The sequence below is a fragment of the Microtus oregoni genome, unplaced genomic scaffold (assembly GCF_018167655.1).
Source record: "Microtus oregoni isolate MIOR12 unplaced genomic scaffold, Mior012 000005F_ref0000423, whole genome shotgun sequence".
Lineage (NCBI taxonomy): Eukaryota > Metazoa > Chordata > Mammalia > Rodentia > Cricetidae > Microtus > Microtus oregoni.
Window position 1 is genome coordinate 52,717,508 of NW_024543064.1, and position 20,401 is coordinate 52,737,908.

General features: G+C 44.9%; 1 protein-coding gene across 6 annotated transcripts in view; it reads right to left on the reverse strand.

The window, feature by feature from the left end:
• Nucleotides 1-20,401, reverse strand: part of Fggy (FGGY carbohydrate kinase domain containing) — a 370,316-nt gene that overhangs the window by 343,836 nt on the left and 6,079 nt on the right. For 5 of the 6 annotated variants that reach the window (XR_005974359.1, XM_041652162.1, XM_041652163.1 and 2 more), the window contains exon 2: nt 8,589-8,802. Coding sequence is in view for 5 of the 6 variants with exons in the window: in XM_041652162.1 (XP_041508096.1) it covers nt 8,589-8,792 (204 nt within the window). In the remaining variant the exon portion in view is untranslated. Of the gene's footprint in view, nt 1-8,588; nt 8,803-18,991; nt 19,028-20,401 lie in introns of those variants that run through there. The other variant, XM_041652161.1, reaches the window with a different exon arrangement.

Consider the following 20,401-nt stretch of genomic DNA (forward strand, 5'->3'; position numbering starts at 1 on the left):
GTCTGATTTATTTCAAATTCCCACAAGACTCAAAACATCTCAGAAGAAGGAGCAGAAAGAATGTAAGACGAGGCTGAGTGCTGTGGACTGAAGTCCTTGGATATGACATGCTATTATACTAATGCAGTCATAGCAGCTGTGGTTCCTGTACACGTTAGAGCCCATCAATATGCTCATGAGACCCCACCCATCTTTGAGGCACTGATAATTGGTTTCTGCTAGAAGAGGGGGAGTCACTTTTCAGGAGGTGGATGCTGGTAGGTTGCTCATTCTCAGATCTGGGAAGTGGTTCCACACCCATTTGCATGTGTACAGTACTAACTGGACTCAGTTTATTACAACAAAGTGGAAGAGGAGAAAGGAAGGAATAATAAAGATGGAAGGCGGAAATATTTGGTGGTTTAGATGGAGTGGAACGGGCTATTTGGGTTGAATATGATCAAGACACAGTGTGTGGTTGCTTAAAAGAAAATGGCCCCCAAAGGGAGTGGCAATATTAGGAGGTGTTGCCTTGGAGGGAGTGGGTCACTGCTAGTGCAGGCTTTGAGGTTTCTTTTGCTCAAGCTTCTCTCAGTGTGGCAGTCAGTTGACTTCCTGTTGCCTGCAAGATGTAGCACTCTCGGCTCCAGTACCACAACTGCCTGCACAATGCCATGCTCCCCATCATGATGACAATGGACTGAACCTCTGAAACACTAAGCAAGCACCCCAATTAAATGATTTCTTTATTAGGGCTGCCACGATTATGGTGCCTCTTCACATAAATAGAAAACCCTAATTAAGGAAGTTGGTACTAGAAACTGAGGTATTATTGTGATAGGCCAGACCATGTGTTGGTTTATAAAAGTAGTGGAGTGCTTTAAGCACTGCTTAATGGGCCATGCTAGTAGGAGCATGGAAGACAAGAGGTACTAAGGGTTATCTGAACTTTCGGGGGCTCACTCAGGAGGTTTCAGAGGAGAATTTTAGTATATTGCCTAGAGGACATTCTGTGATATTTTGGTGAAGAAAGTGCTTTTGCCTTTTGCCTTTGTCCAAACAGTCTGCCTGTGAAGAATTTCTGATTGATTTTGTTGGCAGAAGAAATCTCAAAACAATCCAGGATAGACTCTGTTATGTGGATATTAGTGGTAACTCTAGTTACTAGAACTAGTAAGTAAATCTAATAAGACCGCAAGATTAAAGGTTAACAAATAAAAGCCAATAGTATTTCTATATAGTAGCAACTAACATATCAAAAATAAAAATAAGAAAATAATTCAATGATTTATAATGAAAAGGAGCAAGCTGAGCATGGTAAGTTACAGAAAGTATACTTTGAGGAGGAAAGGAGTACCAGGAATGGGAATGGAGCTATGGGAATGGGAATAGTCCTATGTTCAAGGAGATAAAAGGATTAAGAAATAGAATAAAGGAAGTGGTAGCCTAAATAAAGGAAGTGGTGGCCTCAGGGCAAGATCCCACCCAACTAAGTCTCAAACTTGTGGGAAAAAAAACTAAAGAAAAGTTTAGAGTGTGGTGGTGCATGCTTTCAATGCCAGCACTGGGAAGGCAGAGGGTAGCAGAACTCTAAGTTTGAGGCAAGCCTGGTCTATAGAGCAAGTTTCAGGACAGCTAAGCACAGGCAGGAAAAGGCAGAAAGCTGGTGAAGATTAAATTGAATGATGGGGCCATATTCCAGCCTCACTAAGCAGCAGAACTTGGCAGCTGTGACCATGATTCTGGCTTTAGAGTTAAGGATAGAAGAAATGGTTATAGACTTTGCCTCCATACCTAAAGAAAGCTGCGGAGGCCAGTCATGTGTTAGGGGCATACCTGAATGGAGACATAGTAGAAAGGTCATTGCATGAAGCTGTGAAGGTGAAGCCTGGATTACCCTGGAGAACCCAAGATGTTAGAGATGCCAGAGATGTAGGACCCCTGCCAAGGAGAACTGATCCTAAAATCTCTTTGTTGGGTGGCTCTGTTGGTCTCTGTCTCTGTCCCCAGAGTACACATCAATAGGTTCACCTATGTCCCAGAGCCTACAGTTAATCAAAGAGGAAGTTTGAGAAAATATGAGTGACCCAATGAAAGCCCAGAGCAGGCAGCATGGGACATAGTATCCAAAAGCCAGCTATCTCTTGATTTTAACTCTACCACGTTTGCACTCAGCCTTTTTGAGTCTTGGTTTTCCAGAAATAAGGGAACCATAGAGGGGAAGATTGCAGGCTTTGGGGGCTTACAGTGCTATGGAATCGGAGCCCCTCCATGTAAAGGCAGAGAACTTATCCTATATCCAATGCCACACTAATTATGTCTATTTAAGGTGTTTGATACTCAAAGTATAGCATGTTCTCTGAAACGAACACAAATACAAATGATAGGCAAAGAGGAACCAACAGCAATCTGCAGACAAATCTTTGTGAGGATTTATGAGTATAACTTTCTACTAAGACCAAAGGTAATGGTTTCTCAATTTATTATATGAATCCCCCAAGGCCTAGAGTGCTGAGTTCAAATCACAGTTCTTCAGTGGTACAATCTATATGTCGTCACTTCTTCAAGGGGCCATTCACAGGAATTGATATAGTAATGGTGTTAGACATTAAGACAGACTTAGATAGCTAACCTTTCAAGGATACGCCTTACAAGCATACCTCTCCACACCCCCTTCACCACCTTCCCCTCTTAGCCAATCCCAGAGACCGGCTTTCAAAGTCACAGAACCACAAGGCCTCTGGGACTCGGCCATGAACTCTTATTTATGGTCTAGTTAGTGGGGAAAGAAAGCATAGTAAACTCACTCCAGAAATCTGGCAGAAAGAGATTTCCCTTGCGAGAGACAAATCACATCACTCCTTTAAAGAATTTCCAGGCATGGAGTTTGCTGAAGCCTCATTTGAGAAACTGATCCATGTCTAACTACTGTCAACTTGCAGCTCTAGAACAGCAAACAAGAGCTTGTGGGAAGGGACTGAGCATCCTTTGTTCTTACTATGGGAATGGCTTCAATGCTGCATGTGGTTTAAATCAGCAAACTCTGCCATATTGGGTGTAGCTATGGCATTCCCAAGAACCCCCATAACACACACGCTGAGAACTGAGAGTGTGCAGATCTAGCTTTATATTCAGCTCTGTTGAGAATAAGGGCCAAAAGCCTTGGGGCACCATGGACAGAATCCAGCTCATAGCGGAGGTCCAAGGGGCTGGTACTGCACTCTCTCAAACATGCATTTGAATGTGTCAGTTGCACAAGCATGCATAAAGTTATGCAATCCCAGATGCCCTGGGGTCCCATCATCCCATTACCTGCATAACCTGCACACTCACTCAGTTGGTCCTTAGAAAGCACAATCAAGTCCTTCTAAGTCAGGCTGTGTATATATAGATATTTGGACAACAAAATATTTTTCCTTTAATCCTAGCTCCTTAGGAGATGACATTTTAGCAAACATCAGAGTTTCTCAACCTTCTTAATGCTGCAACCCTTTAATACCATCCCTCAAGGTGTGGTGACTCCAATCATAAAATTATTTTCATTGCTACCTCATAACTGTAATTTCACTATTGTTACGAATCATATGTAAATATCTGTGTTTCCTGATGATCTTAGGTGACCCTTATAAAAAGGTTGTTCGACTCCCAAGGGGTTATGAGCTACAGGTTCAGAACCGCAGGCATAGGTAGTCAGTGACTCAAATAAATTATAGAGTATAGGGTATAATATACCCACTGATTAGTCAAGCTGATTGGTCAAAAGAATCATAAGTGCCAGGGGAAGGGATGATGGTTTTCAAAAGGGGGAGTCTTGAGAAAAGACCTTCAAGAATAAGCAAATGACCTTGCTTAAATCTTGGCAGTGTTCATAGCAGGGATGCAGCCAAAAGAGAGGCCCTGAGCCAGGAACGTCAATGAAAGAACTACAATTTATATGGGGCATGCTACATAAAAGGCCCCAAGACAGACTTCTCTAACACCTCCTGCAGTGACCAGTGGAAGGAAAAAATTAAAACATCTAGTCCTAAATTTGACATAGTGTAAGAGAGTACAGTGCTATGCCTTGGTGATAAGCAATGAATGAAAGCCCAAAACTTCCACTCATATCAGTGGTCCAAATGTTCTTCTAGCTGCCTTCTACTAGCCGAAGTTCTGAAAGCCCCTCTGTCTCCTTCATTGCCACCATGTCCCAGGAGATCTTCCTTCCCCCAGCCTCTCACCTCATCTTCCTTTGTTCCTCTGAAAAACTGATCCTGACATAGTCAAAGGCAAGAAGATGCTCTAGGCAGAGTCGTTCTCTGAACACAGGACAGGGCATGGGGACCGGAACAGAGAGCCAAGAGCACATCAAGAATGACCCAGAGAGAATCATGGTGCTACTGAGTGTTGGGAACAAAAGAGTAACAATCGGTTTAAACACAGAAACCATCACTCTAGCTATAAGGGACTAGGTCAGAGTAGTATAGACACTAAGACATGTATTTAGTTCTGAAATTGATGTGGTCAGTACATGCCAGGAGCAGAGAATACACACACTGATCCCATCTGAGCCTGGGCGATCACTACCTAGGAATCCTGGAAATGTTATTGGGCTATCTAGTCCCCAGTTTATCTTTCCCCCTATCAAATGGAAGCAATAACCCTGTCCCTATTTACACTGCAAGCATAATTGAATTCCTATGGAGGCATCTTGCAAACTATAATGATTCTATGAATATAAGACATTAAAGTGACCACTCAACCCCCACATGCCCTTTTCTTCATTGTCCATACACCGAGCACCAACCTAGGAACAAAACTGTACTCCATCAGCTTCATATGATTGTGGGCTTTTATTCCCATGCAGATAAGATATTTCACCTTTAGGGGCAGAGAACTTGTGATGTTTCTCTATATGTGTTTGAGTTTTCAACAAAGAGTATAGTATACAGTTGGTGCTCCATAAATATTTTCAGATGAAATAAAATAACAGTATCTATGACTACGGAAATGGCTCAGTTGGTGACATACTTGCCTCTCAAGCCCAAGAACCTGAGTTTCACCCCCCCTAGTAGCCATGTAAAAACACTGACTTGTTGCTTTCAATCCTAGTGCTGGGAGGTTGAGACAAGAGGATCATTAGGGCTCAATGGCCAGACAGCATAGTTTACTAGGTGAGCTCAGGTCCCAGGGAGAGACTCTTGTTTCAAAAAGCAAGGTGAATGGCTCCTTATGAATGATATTTCAGACTGTCTTCCAGCTTTTACACATACCTGCACATACCCATGCATACCTGTATATACATACACACATATGCACACCTGAACACAAATGTGCACCTATATGTGCTGTGGGACAATGGTCTTGTACCCTGTAAAGATTTGTCACTTGTATTGGTTTAATAAATTGGCCAGTAGCCAGGCAGGAAGTATAGGCAGAGCGACAAGAACAGAATTATGAGAAGAGGAAAGGCTCAATCTGCAGTCATCACCTAGACACAGAGGAAGAAAGATGAGAATATCTCACTGATGAAACATACCAAGTCACGTGGCTGTGCAGACAAGAATTATGAGTTAATATGTAAGAGTTAGTTAATAAGAAGCCTGAACTACTAGGCCAACCAGTTTATAATTAATGGTCTCTGTGTGTTTCTTTGGGACTGAATGGCTGTGAGACCAAGCAGGAAAACCTCTGTTAACACATATAAACATGCACATCATAGACATAAATGTACATACACAAACATAAATATAAATTTCAAAAAAGAAGAACATTCAACAATGGGCATTAGCCACATGATTCTTTCAGCTCTATCTTTTTTCCCCCTGTGGAAATTCAGTAATCTAAAAACTTGTAATGTTCCTATCTCCTTGGAATGGTACAGATTTGTGGATCCAAAAAGTACACTTTAAGATCAGGGATTGCATGTATCTTCAAAAACTTCCATGTTTCCAAAGCATGTTTTAGGTGTGCTGGATACTAACCCAACAAAGGCATGCCAATTTTTAAGGGCCCACACCTTTTCCCATGAGCAACAGCCAGGCAAAGGCACTGCCATGCAGTGCTTACACTAGCCAACAAGGTGAGCTCTGGGCCCCACACAGCAGCAACCTAAAACACCTCTGACCCCAAGCAGGAGTCATAGGGAGGGGCTGAGGCTGGCGAAAGGGAGGGGCAAGGTCCTCAAAGCCTTCCTCTCAGTCACCTCAAGACCCCTTGCTGTTTCTGAACTACTTCAAAGCCCTCCTTTTGCATCATCAAGAGAAGAAAAACTAATTACAGATATTGTTATAAGGAAAAAACGAAGTGATGGGCACACAATACTGAGCACAGCATCTAGAACATGAAGGCAACCAAGGAGTGCAAGCCAGCATCATCACCATTACTGACTTGTCATTATTACTGTTACTTTTATGGTTATTAACTCAACTAAAGGAAGAAATTAATCTCTGAGGAGGTGGAAAACAAAACAAGGGAAGGGAATTTCACAACTGCTCCCAAGATCTCTGCTTCCTGGAGCCAGTGAGAAAGCATAGACAAGCCAGGGTAGAAGGGTCAGGTCACTAGGGTCACCAGGCCTTGACCTAGGGCAGTGGTTCTCAACCTGTGGGCCATGACTCTTTTAAGGATCGAATATCAACTATCCTGAACATCGGATAATTACATTACAATGCACAACAGTAACAAAATTACAGTTACAAAGTAGCAACTAAATAATTTTATGGTTGGCGTCACCACAACATGGGGAACTTTATTAAAGGGTCATCGCATTAGGAAGGTTGAGAACTACTGACCTAGATGGATGTTTTTCAAAGTCTTCCACAGGAGCCCTAACCAGAGAGGAGTGAGAATTCCCAAGAGGAACCATTCCCTTGTGCTTGAACTTCTAGTATTTTGTCATGGAAATCCATTCTCTTAGCTCCATCACTTTGTTCTCATCATCACATGATTGCTTAGCCCCTGGCACTGCTGGGACCTCCGGCATGCTTCAATAAATTTAATCATCACAATAATCTTATCAAACTGGGGGCCCTTATGAATCTTCTTTTATAGAGAAGGAAACTGAGCAAGAAAGGGTAGCTAGTCCAAGATCACAAGCCAAACAACACTAGAATAGGGACTGCCACGCAGGCAGTTCGACTGCAGAACGCATACTTTGATGTGTCAACAATGCCTCCTCCTTAAAGCTTCTGCTTCCATGAAGTTCTGAGCAGACACCCCACACCCCAGGCACACCGCCACATCTCCATACACCACGTGAGAGGCGTGGCCTAAGGCCCATGGGCTTTCTGCAGATGTACTGCCACGAGAGGCATGGTTGAGCACTAATGTCCTGCACTTCTGTGGCTATCAAGGCTGATGACCACTGGGAGATGATTAAAAGTCTGCCATTAAACCAGGCTGCACTGGAGTAGACCTGTTTTAAGAGAGCTCTTCATTGGGGAACTATATTTTCTTCTTGACAATTTCCTTAATGGCAATAATGTTGGAAGAACAAAAGAGACCCAAGGGCAAGGAGCAGAAGATTTTCACAGAGGCAGGGGCTGGGAGCAGGGAGAGAAGAGGAGAATTAAACAGGCAGAAGAGATGATGACCCCTTTGATTTCTGCAGAGTGCTCGGGTGGCCCAACCCACCCCTCTGCAGTTTTCTCGGGTGGCACTAACAGCTGCCCGGAGCTCATCAAAGTTTAACCAGACCGATCAATACAGAAAAAAAAAAAAAATGAACTGTCCAGCTGAAAATTACCAAGCACCTCATGAATATTTAAGGACTTCAACTAGAAAAAAGGAGAAGGAACAGAACTCAGGATTTCATTTTCTCCTCTAGGGGTGGGGGAGAGAAAAGACTGTTTGTTGTTAATGACCATCAAAATATAAAGTCATTTGAATAGCACAGACTTCATATCTGTCACAGCTAGCGTCACTTCCTTCTTTCAACCAGCAATCCCAGGCTTATCACAGGCCACTCCAGATGAGCAAGAGTGGGGATCATAAGACGATGCCCAGCTCTCTGAGAACATGCCATGATTCCCTGCCTCCATGGCCTACCCCTGTTGCTTCTCCTGTCCAGAACGCGGTGCCTCTTGTGTGTCCCCCTGGGAGGATCCAAAGCTCATTGTTAATAGGAGCTGGATGTTTAGTTAGGTTCCCACCCTGCAGCTGCAGATCACTAACTACTAACGACTACCTGAGCTCAGGTAAGCTGGCTAGCGCTCTCTTTCCCCATTCCTCCCTGATACAAAAATAAAAGGGGTAGTGCTAGCTATAAGGCAGTCACAAAGGTTCAACCACAGTGTCTGTTTACGCATTGGCATATGACAGAGGCGCCCTGTGATTCACCTATGACCCTCACTTCCTCATGTCTACATCTCAGGCTCCCTCATTCTCTTTCCTGTCTTCCCCATCCCCCTGCCCTTCAGAGTCAGCTCCAGATACAATGTACTGGCTGCGGCAGTGCACACTTCCCATGCCAGCTGTCTTATCATTCCCAGTACCTGAAACATTTGCTTCTGAAAGGCAAAGCCGACATCATCCAGCTTCGGGCCTCAAGTTACCCTAACATCCTATGAACACCAAGTGCACACGTACAAACACTGCATGCACATGAACCACTGTGGTTTGGCTCTCACCTTGGTAACAAGGCAACACGCTGCCCAGATGTCCTCGGAGGATTGCTCATGGTGGTTGACCTGGGGCTCCCACTGCTTAATCGGCTCTTCTGCGAAAGCCAGCAGGATCCCTTGCTGGTCCACCAGAGCTGCACGGACGCTACCTGTTCCAACATCAATGCCCACGTAGTAGTGACCTGGCTCCTGGTCTCCAGCAGACATCATGGTCCGTCGCCTGTGGTGAACAAGTGCAAACACTATGTGAAGACAGAGAGGCCCACACGGGCAGCCGAGAAACATCTTCCAGTTGGAGAGAAAAGGGAATCGAACCACCTGAACAGGAGCCGTTTATTATTTATGCATCTAGTCAAAGGTTGTATAGGCACTGAGCAAGGTGGTCAAAGAACGGGAACATCTAACATGCAGCATTCCCATTCCTGGATGGGAGTAGGAACTAAATAATGGCTTAAGCCAAGTTAGAGCAATGAGGGGGTAGAAGGAAACCAAGATAGAGCCAGATAGAGACGGACGTTTACTCTGGGAATCTGGATCCATAAGACAAGCAGCCTTGGAACAGAAAGAAACATTTTCTAGTCAGTCATGCAGCAAGTCAGCCTCACAGGTACCCATGACAAGCTGTGTACACAGCAGCATGAAGTCCGCTCTTCTCTATGACTGGAGGAAATTATATGGAAGTCTCTGCCATGCTCTGGAGCAGGGAAGACTCTCCAAGGTAAGTAGCTTTTTGTTTCACACGCGGTCCACACACTGCTAAACAGCAAAGTCCGTCATGATGGTGATGCCACATTTCACTGTGTCTGGAAACGGAAGGCATTTCCCATGCTTCACTGGGGCAGCTAGGCCTGAACTCCCCACCTGCGTGCCCCTGAGCTTCAGGCTGCTGCCTTTTTCCTGCAGAAGCTTGACATAATGGTTTTGAGAAGAAACAGATACACCACAGCCATCATGAACTGACTGGGAATTGGGAGGAGACCCAGGAGACACAGGATCAAGAGCGTGTTAGATGATCTGTTTTCCTGACAGACCCCCGGAGAGCTACAAGGAAACCTGACCTGAGAACCCCCAGAAATCCCTGGGCTCAGGGGCTGCTCACAAGGTGAGCCACATGGCACACAAAGTCTCCCAGGGCTCTCGCTCTCCAGTCTCAAGCGGCGCAGCCTGCAGAAACTAACTTCACGGGCACAGCACAGCTGCCTCCCTGGCCATCCAGGCAGTAGGAGCTCCTGTAGCTCCCGTTTTAACCTGAGCAACAGTGTACACCCTCAGCTTCAGAAAAGCGACGGTTCCTTGGCCACAACACTCTTGGGGATTCTAAACAAGTCAGCCAGCAGATGTTCAGTTACTGCCTCCTGGATATTTATTCCAATAAAAAGGAACAAAGAGAAAAGAAAAACAAATTTCGTTAAAACTGATAGCTTCTTCCTTAATCCCAGTGATTTCCCATCTGCATGTGCTCCCTTTGGCTCAGTGGCAGGTGAAGAAGAAAATGGAGACGCAGGAGTAATGATGCTCACTGCCTCCCCCTGAGCCTGAGAGGGTTCCCAGTCTCAGCAGGTGGCTCCTCCTGTCTCCCTGCCTTTCCTCCCTTGAGAGCTCACACAGACATGAGTACCAGTTTTCCAATTCATTCCTTCAGGCACTCGGCAGTGACACCTTCTCTTTAAGCCATTAAGCAATAAGAACAAAAATTGAAATAAAACAGATAAATGCTGAGCTGTTAGTCCCATCCTCCCTTCCTTCTCTTAGCAGTTTATGGGGAGTAAAGAAAGTCCTGAATGAATGTTTAATGTGCAACATGAGGATGACCATATCGATGTGTATGACCATATCAAGGACTGGCCATGCCTCAGACCCATGGGAATGCCAAAGCCTTCCCCGGTGCATTAAAAAAAAAAAAAATGTCAGCTGCACTTTCCTCTTCCTGAATGTATACAGCCTGAGACTCCTCTACCCATAGAGACATCCTACCAAGATTAGTCAACCCCACCTCCTCAGTCAGCTATTATAGCCACGCCTCCCATTACAACTGTATACAATAACCCCGCCTCCTCCTACAACTGTATACAATAACCAACACCTCCTTCCACAACTGTATACAATAACCCCGCCTCCTCCTATAACTGTATACAATAACCCTGCCTCCTCCAACTGTATACAATAATCCCACCTCCTCCTATAACTGTATACAATAACCCTGCCTCCTCCAACAACTGTACACAATAACCCCGCCTCCTCCTACAACTGTATACAATAACCCCCATCCCCACAGCCCAGATGCTGCTGGTACATCTCAACCAGAGCGTGCACAACCCACCCAGTCCTGACTTTTCTTTACTTGTGTCTGTGTGTCCAGCCTTTCATTTCCTAGTGTCCCCAGTCAGGTTTCCAGGATCAAGCCACGATGGACACTGTATTCGTTACTCCACTAGGCTCTTTCTCAAGGCAGCACAATACCATCAGTATAGAGTTGGACAACCTGAAGTCCTCAACAAGTGAAGACCAAAGAATACTGCCCTGCCCTCCCCCGAACCGGAGTCCTAAATATCCTCACAGTCTGGGAAATACACTGCACTCAGCACTGCTGGAGGCCCCTCTTATCAGTTGCACTTTCCTCCCCAGTTCCATCCTCCACCTCTCTAAGGGGGGACCTCCTTGCTGTTCTTTAATGTCTACAAAGGCTGCCGATGCAGTACCGTGTCTAAACTTTCATTTCAAACGTTGTCGCTCTGGACCACAATTTTTGCTGGTGAGTTTCTTTGTCTATCTCCCTTATTGGACTAAACCTGGAAGAAAAAAAAGAAAGTTACTGACTTCTGCATCCCCACTTCCTCCCAGTGTCTGGATTATAATTGGTTTTCAATAATAGTTTACTGAATGAACTCCTGAATCAGTGAACCAATAGACAAAAAAATGAAACCAGTCATACATTTTTTTGTTTGAATTACTGTCTGTGCTTAAACAGTCACGTGTCTTTTAACAGGGTTGCTTTCTGGGAAGCACACTAAATGTAAATGTCAAAATTGTGTATGTATCATAGGTGTACTTACAGAAAGCCAGAAGGGAGTGCCTGGGGCATTCCCAGGGGCATGGTATGCCACTGCCCTGCTGTGCTGCCAGTTACCATGGCTGTTATGCACACATCACTAAATCTCCTAGTGTGCTGGTTTCTTCTAAACTTTGTATCAACCAGTTAAGTATTTTCTTAAAATGGTTACAGCCATATTCTTTTTTTATTTGTTTTGTTTATTTTGTTGTTGTTGTTTGTTTTTTGAGACAGGGTTTCTCTGTTGCTTTGGAGCCCGTCCTGGAACTTGTTCTATAGACCAGGCTGGCCTCGAACTTGCAGAGCTCCTCCTCTCCTCTGCCTCCCAAGTGCTAGGATCAAAGGCGTGCGCCACCACCACCTGGCACATAGGCACATTCTAAGCAAACTTTTTTTTTTTATATTTAGCTTCCCTGAAATCAGAGTGATTCTTATTGTCAATGGTATCCTGAAATCCACTGGGAGGATTTCTGTCTTCGTGGGATATGATGAAGTAATCAGGCTGTTCTTACACTAGGCACTCCGCTGAGGACAAGGTGATGGACAACACAAGAGGATGCCTTGCCTCATACCGCCCTTGGCATCTGTTCTGCCCACCTGCCACCAGCCACAGGCACCTCGTTTTATATGAATTTCTTCTTGCTTCTGCCATTCCCATGGAAGCCTGAGGAAGCAGCTCCTTCCCAGAAACCATAGTCACTCTGCTGCTGCTGCAGTCAAACACTCTAACAGAAGCATCTTGAGGGACAAAGGACTTACTCTGGCACACAGTTCAAGGGTCCAAGCCAGCATCAGGATGGGGAAACCAAGGCTGCAGAAGCCTGGAGCAAATGGCCACACTGAACCCACAGCTGGAATAGAGGTGGCCAGGAAATGCACACTTGTGCGCAGCATCCGAGTTCCACTTACATGGTCCAGGATCCGAGCCAGGGAGGGGTGCCATGCATGGAGGGGCAGTCTTCTCAACTCAGCTAACGCAAGCAACATGATCCCCATGGGCATACCCAGAGGCCCATCTCCCGGGTCACCGTAGGTTCTGTCAAGCTGACAGCATTAACCATCATACCACAGACCCAAAAATGCCAAGAGTATCTGCTCTTGCCTGACACTATTCCTTGAATAGTATTACCTTGAAACAAACCAGATAATAAGTAGGAAATGAAGAATCTTTACAAAGCTTCTGCCTTACACCTGGTCAGGAACATCCCGGCTTCTTTCTATGTTGCCAACCCCAAGACAAAAGAGATTCCCTATGGAGCTGGCCCGGGGTTCCTCTGATACCACATTCCTCTGCAGGCAGAACAATGTCTTATCACCAACCACCAAGAAAAATCAGAGAATGAGTTCCAGTCTCCAGATGAGGACTTGCTCTAGACTGGATTGTAAATCTAGGAAAAGAACCTATCCTCAAGAGAGCCCTAACTTTGTGTGGAAAGTACACTGTAACCATTATAGTTGTCTCAACAGGATAGCCAGGCTCTGGCACAAAGTAGAGATTCAACAAGCCCTTGGGACCTGGTGAAGGAACTGAGTGTCATAAGAGACCATCATTAGGGGAATAGCCAAAGGGGCCGTGTTCACTATGTATACAACACCCTGCTAAGCAGTCTGTTTACATGCTACACCCTGATCCTGAAAACCGCTGAAGACACAACTACTGCCATCTTCATTTTATTTAAAGTCCTAGCTGACCAAAGCAATTTACTCCAATAGTCCATGCAAACACTAAGTGAGATGGTAAGCCATGCACTCTCAAGCCCCTAACCTGTGTTAAGATGCTCTGCTCCCTTCTGATGGTCTTCCATTACCAAAGGATGATTTGCCAAGGACTGTGTTAAGGGCCTTTGCCTGCTGTGCTGAGGTTATCTAACTTAGAAGCCAGGCTGTCCACATTCAAAAACTGTCTTTCCACAACCCCATAGTGCCTCTGTGTAGCAATCCTCCAACGTCCATAAGTATTACTAGGCATCCTATGGGAAGCCAAGAGGCCTTTGGGAGCCAGGGAGGTGTTCTCCCAGCAGAACAAACCTCTACACAAACCTCCCAGTACATGTTTTTCGAAGAAAGAGATCCTAATTCAACACGCATGTTCACCTCTTCTCCATTCTTGTCTTAATCTCTTTGAAAGTTGTTTCCACACCTGGAGCCTGAAATCAAGCAAGACTGAGCCCTTGAGCACCAGGATTCCCTGAAACCAGATCTGTATGTTATGAAGACTCTGCCAGGAGACTGAAGCAGGTCCCATGCTCCTCCTACTCTGTGCCCTTTGTCCCTAGATTACAAGTACAGTTGCCCGTATCCTGAACTCCAAACTTAATCAAAACCTAAGAAACAGAGAAAATACTATTCCTTTTCTAATCAGGAAATAATATTTTCTAATTGAAAGGAAATAATATTCCCTTTCGAATTGAAGAAGAAGGGGTGGGGATCCCCGTTGTGTTGCTTGTTTCTATCAAGTGTTTACCGTACTAGAGACTCAATCTATGAGGTTAGTGATCTGTCACTCACTACTTTATATCCCAACAGCAAGAGCAATCTGTCTAAAGCACACAGGCAGCAAAAGCCAGCCCCAGGATTTGAACCGCAGCCTACAATGCTGAGTTCGGGGCCCTTTTCACAATATTCAGCTAAAATTGAAAACCAAACCTTTGGTAATTTCAATAACAACAGCATATGCCACAAAAGCTGGTCTTTCTTGAGCTCTCCCCTGCTAATACCTACTCGACTTCATGATTTTATTTGCTCCGTTCTGTAGTCCTCTCAACTGCGCAATGGGAGACCCTTTTCTCAGGGAAATAAACCGAGGTGTTCGAAGGGCGACCCTAGGTAAGGCATAGCAGAGACAGAGGCTATGATTCCAGGCCAGGTTAGGGAAATTCCAAAGACTGCTTTATGAATGATGAGGAGTAGAACTTAGGTTTCATTTCACTGTTGTTAGGCAAAGAGCAACATGCTAAAAAGCAAAACAAGACAAAAACAGTTGTTTGGGGGTGGGTGGTCGGGAAAGAAGAAGAAGGCCATGGCCACAGGATGGCAAAAAGAAAGAAGAAATAATGAACAGAAATTCAAGCTGGGCTGCCCACAAGTCCTAAGACATACCTAATATCTCAGTCTAGAAGATGCCTGAAAAATCAGGTCCTTCCAAGTCCCCAGCACGGCTTCCCTGACTCTTGGCCCCTATGCATGATCAAAAGGCTCTTGCGTATGATAAATATTTATACGGTTCATGAAATAACCACCTATATAAACAATATCAGAAATGTACCACAGGAAACCACACATGTCACAGCTGATTCCTCAGCAGACGTGCCAGCTGCTCAAACGCCACGTGAGGAAAGAAAGAAGAACTGGAAATCAGGGCTGCTCTTTGCAGAACTATGCCAGCCATCCCTAGAAGGGAGTAAACACTACAGCGTCTCTGCTAAAGCCAACCCCTCAGGAATTGTGCTGCCCCTGCGCTTCCTTCTTCCCCCTTAAATAATCTAGTCACAGGGAGACTATTTCCCAGAGCCACATCCTCACCTTGGAGTCTGCTTCTTAAAGAGCCACTCCTCCAGGGTCAGTTTAGTTAGTGACAGCCCACAGAAACCGTGTCCCAGGAGCGGAGACGGAATTCAACGTCCTCTTTCAACATTGATCTTTGTACTCTACTGGGAACTCATGGACTCCAGCCTCTTGCAATTTAATATTTGGTTACACTGCAATCAGGTTTGGGTAAGACTGGGAGCTAAGAGAAGCCACAGGGAAGCCTGGACTGTCCACTTCAGTCTTTAACAGGAAGGAGTCACGACTCCTGGGAGCGCATCTCACATGCTCGAAGATGGTGAGAAAATTTTACACAGCAAGGAAAGAGTCAACGCGGCAACAATATCTGGTTCTCTATAGTATCTGCCAGCAATATCCAGGAACAAGTGAGAGCGGCCTGCCAACGGGCACTTTCCCTCCTGAAGTGAAAGGAAATTGCCTATGACCGCTCTCCTCCTCAGCTTCGCAGCTCAGGGGACATAATTTTTAGAGCTGTCTGATTGCCAGGAGTAGCTCAAAAGAAATACCCCCGATACTTCTTTGATTCCCAAGCCTGTGGAATCTGTGGCAACTAAACAATACCCCATCCAAATTCACCTGTGACATGTTGCTGTGGATTGGGTGTTTATGTCCTCTGCACCGTGGGCAGAGCCTTTAGGGATGAGATCAGGACACTCATTCAAGGGGCCCAGGAGATACTTCAAGCAAAAAACCTAATGTGCCTAATAAAACTGTAAATAGCAGCTAAGCGGTTTCTCGCTTTCTATCCTACTCAGCCTTTCTCCGAAGAATAGAGACCTTTGCTGCTGGTGCAGGAGCTGTGATTCACACCAGAGGAGAACTCGGGGCTCGTCTACACTTTGAGGATCTTTCTGTTTTGTAACAAGCCATTTATTTTTAAAAGATAAATACAGGGTAACAGGAAGTGTTCCAGTTACTGTTTCTATTGTTGTGATAAAGGTCATGACGGAAAGCAGTTTGGGGAGGAAAAGGTTTGTTTGGCTTACGCATCTAGGATCACATTCCCAGAAGGAAAGTCAAGGCAGGGCTTCAAGGCAGGAACCTGGAGGAAGGAACTAAGCCGACTGCTAATTACTGGACCCTTCCTCACAGCTTGCTCAGTCTGCTTTCTTAAACAACTCAGGACCACTTGCCCAGGGGTGGCCCCACCGCAATGGGCTGGACTCTCCCACAACTGTCATTAGCCAAGAAAATGCCCTCAAACGTGTCTACAGGCAACTGATGGAGGCATTTTCTCAATTTAGGTTTATCTTCCCAGAAAACTCCAGTGTGGAGGTTTGAATGAGAATGAATGGCCCCACAGAATAATATACTTGAATGCTTGGTCTCCAGTTGCTGGAGTGGATTAGGAGGTGTGGCCTTGGAGAAGATGTGTTATCATTCTCTCTCTCTCTCTCTCTCTCTCTCTCTCTCTCTCCCTCCCTCCCTCCCTCCCTCCTCCTCTCCTCTCCTCCTCCTCCTCCTCCTCCTCCTCCTTCTTCCTCTCTCTCTCTCTCTCTCTCTCTCTCTCTCCACAAACACACACACACACCTCATTTGTGGATGCAATGTAAACTCAGCTACTGCTCCAGCACCATGCCTGCCTGCCTGCCTGCTTATTGTCATTATTCTTCCATGACGGTCATGGACTAACCCTCTCAGTGAGTCACAAGTTAAATGCTTTCTTTTATTAGTTGTCTTGGTCATGGAGTTTTATAAGCAATCAAATAGTAAGCTAATACATCTAGCAAGTGTCAAGTTGACAAAAACATGCCTAAGGTCCAACGAATGGTCCACCTCCTAAGGTCGTCATGAATAAACCCCTCACTCATCAGGAGACAACCCAAACCTCACCAAAAAACTTTGAACCAATGAAACTCTGGATCTGCCATGTCCTCTTTACTAAAATTCTTGTTCATTATTTGTGTTGTCACCACTCCTCCTCCCCCTTCCTCTTGCCCTCCCCTCGTAGCTTCCATACAAGCCTTGTGTTCTAAAACAGCCCTCGCCTGCTTATAAACCTTCTTCTGTTGCCCCCATGACTTTTGTAGCGGGGTGAAAGGCTGTAACACCCACTACTGCGTACGCAGCTTCTCCCATTCACACACAGAGGAAGCTGAAAGGGAAGGATCAGCCCCTTGGAGAACACTTCAAGGTCCAGTGTAGGGGGAAGAGACCATGTTCAAATTAATGTCTAGAACCCGTACTACTGGTGAAGCCTTGGGCACCAATCAAACTTCCTTGACCCAAGTCTTTATTCTGAGAGCCGTTCTCAATCATCATAAATTAGAAAGGCCTTCTCCGTGCTCTGATTAGCAAATGCTGCCTTTACAGTTTTTATTTTATTATTTTTGTGTATGGGTGGTTTTGCTTGCATATGTCTGTGTACTATGTGCATGTCTGATACCCATGGAGGCCAGAAGGAAACATCAAATGCAGTGTGACTGGAATCACATGATTGTGAGCTATTATGTGAGCATTGAGAACTAAATCGGTGTCCTATGGAAGGACAGACGGGATGAACAGCCAGGCCTCCTACCCTCTGAGCCGTCTTCTTAGCCTGATAACATAGCTCAATAAATCTTACTTCCTTATATTTACAGAGAGGAACAACATAATATAATATGGCAATAAGGGGGACTAATGAGTTGTGAGGTTGGAAAGTTGTCAATCCATTAAGTAATCGAATAACTTTTTAAATAAAAAGAACTAAGGCTTCTCTTCCTCTAAAGAGGTCCAGAAATATTATAATCAACAGTGGTGGTGTGAATGAGAACATCCCCCCACAGGCTCAGATGCTTGAACACGGGGTACACAATGGGTGTCACTGTTTGGACACACTAAGGTAGCGTTAGCAGGTGCAGTCTTCCCGAAGGAAGTGCATCCCTGGGGTGGGCTTTAAGAGGTTATACCCTGCCGGGTTTGCAATGCATTCTCTCTGATTTGTGATTAGAGTTGAAGATGTGGTCTCTTAACTTTCTGCTCTAATCTCATCTCTCCATGCCTTCCCCTGAAACTTCCCCACTCTCCCCCAAGAGGGGGGGGGGGGGTCTTTGTGAAACAGTCCTATTTGTCCTAGAACTCACTGCATAAACCAGGCTAACCTCAAACTCACAGAGACCCACCTGCCTCTGCCTCCCAAAAGGTGGGATTAAAGGTGTGCGCCACCACGGCCCAACCTTCCCCGAGAAACTTAAACCAAAATAAACTCTTCTGTGAGTTGCTAACTTATAGTAACTAATGCAGCAACCATTCTGTGTATACGGCACTCCTCTTTGTGACTGTCCTACTCCATGACAGGGAGCCAACTTCAAGAGGAAGGAAGGGAGAGAGGATAGAGTCCACCCAGATGAGTATCCATGGACCCCTCACAGGGTCTTCCCTTCTCCAAACCCTACTGACACTCAGGTTCACCACAGGCTCGGATTGAAGATCTCCCGTTGCCTAGTAGGAAAACGTTTGAACTGGCACTAAGTGGGGTGGGTGTCCTATCCTAAACGTGAAGCGATTTTACTTTAATTCCAGATTTGCCCTGCAGCTACAATATGGAAATGATAAGCAAACATGAATTACTTTCACATATACTCCTCTTTCTGGGAAATGAATTCCTGACCCTTATTTGAATTATGAATAACTTAAATATACATGCAGTTTCTCCCCTATCACTTTCCCCCTCCAAGAGGCTGCTGTTGATTTGCTAACATAATTAACTATGAAATCATTTTCTTCAGAACCAGTCCTTCAAAGTAATGCCATCATCATTAGCATTTTGGCCGAAATCCACTGGTTTTCCCAGAAAGTCACTCAAATTAAAACAGCAGAAGATCCCACCAACCTTAATGAGGATGCCAGACAGACATCTCAGGCAGTCTCAGGGAAAGCCACAAAATCCATTCTGCACAACAAAACGCCTGCCTCAGACAAAGGCCAGAATGGCTGCGGTCTTTGGTCTCGTCTCATGTTTACCTGTTCATGAAACGTGGACAGGTAGTTAGAAGGCCCAAGGACAAAGGCCTAAAGCAGTGTTTCTCAACCTGTGGGTCACAGGGGTTGCATAGCAGATATCCTGCATAGCAAACATTTACAGTACAACTCATAACAGTAGCAAAATCAGTTATGAAGCAGCAATGAAATAATTTTAATGAGGAACTGCTTTAAAGGGTCACAGGATTAGAAAAGTGGAGAACCACTTCAGAACCTAAAGGATCAGTTATTTATAAACTAACACAGCCTGTCACTCCTCAAACACACCCGTCAGGATTATCCTGGGCTAAACTACCAACATCATCAGGATTATCCTGGGCTAAACTACCAACATCATCAGGATTATCCTGGGCTAAACTACCAACATAGATACAGCTGGGATGCTGCTTCTTCACAGGCCCTCCTGTCGGCTTCTCTACTCTAGACCTAACCCCCCCCCCGAGATCACCCTCTTTAGTACCCTTGCAAGAAAAAAAAAAGATGAAATTAACACCTGTTTATTGAGAAGGGATTTTTTTAAGGCTGATATATTTAAAAAAGAATAAGAAAGAAGAACGACGGAAACATGCTGAATCATATAGTATTAACTTAAAAAGCAAATTCTGCCAAGCCTGGTGGCTCACACCTACAATCTCAGCTGATCTGAAAGGCTGAGGCAGGAGGATCGGTGTGAATTCAAGGCTAGTCTATACCACTTAGTGAGTTCCAAGCTAATCCTACAGAATGAGTCCCTGTTTAAAAGACCAAAATAAACAAGCAAGGAAACAAACAAACAAGCCCTTAGATGATATGTTACAACCCCTTTGCATTGTCCTTTAAAGGAACAGACACGGTAGTGCATATCTGGAACATTATTACTCAGGGTGACCAAGAGCGACGATTAGAGTATTATTAGAATGCTGTTCATGTTACCCGTGTCTTCCACGAGACAGTGCAGAGGCTAGGCAAGCTTGGCTGGTTCATAACGTCAATGAATACAAAGTCTTCTATTTCCCTTCCCATTGATGAGGGCCCCCTGGGTACAATATAACTAGACGAAATGAATCAATGGTCCACGCCTCCGATCATCACACAATAATACCAAAAACAGTATGTTCTTGAAGCATAACAGCACACATGTAAAACTGTCATAGTAAAAATCCATTATTTTGTAGGTTCACTAAAAAAATTGATGTGTCATTGAGGGGAGAAGAGAAGCAGCCCAGGAACCCTCACAAACTCAGTGAAGGGGGCAGTAACAGTAATCTTCCTCAAATCCATG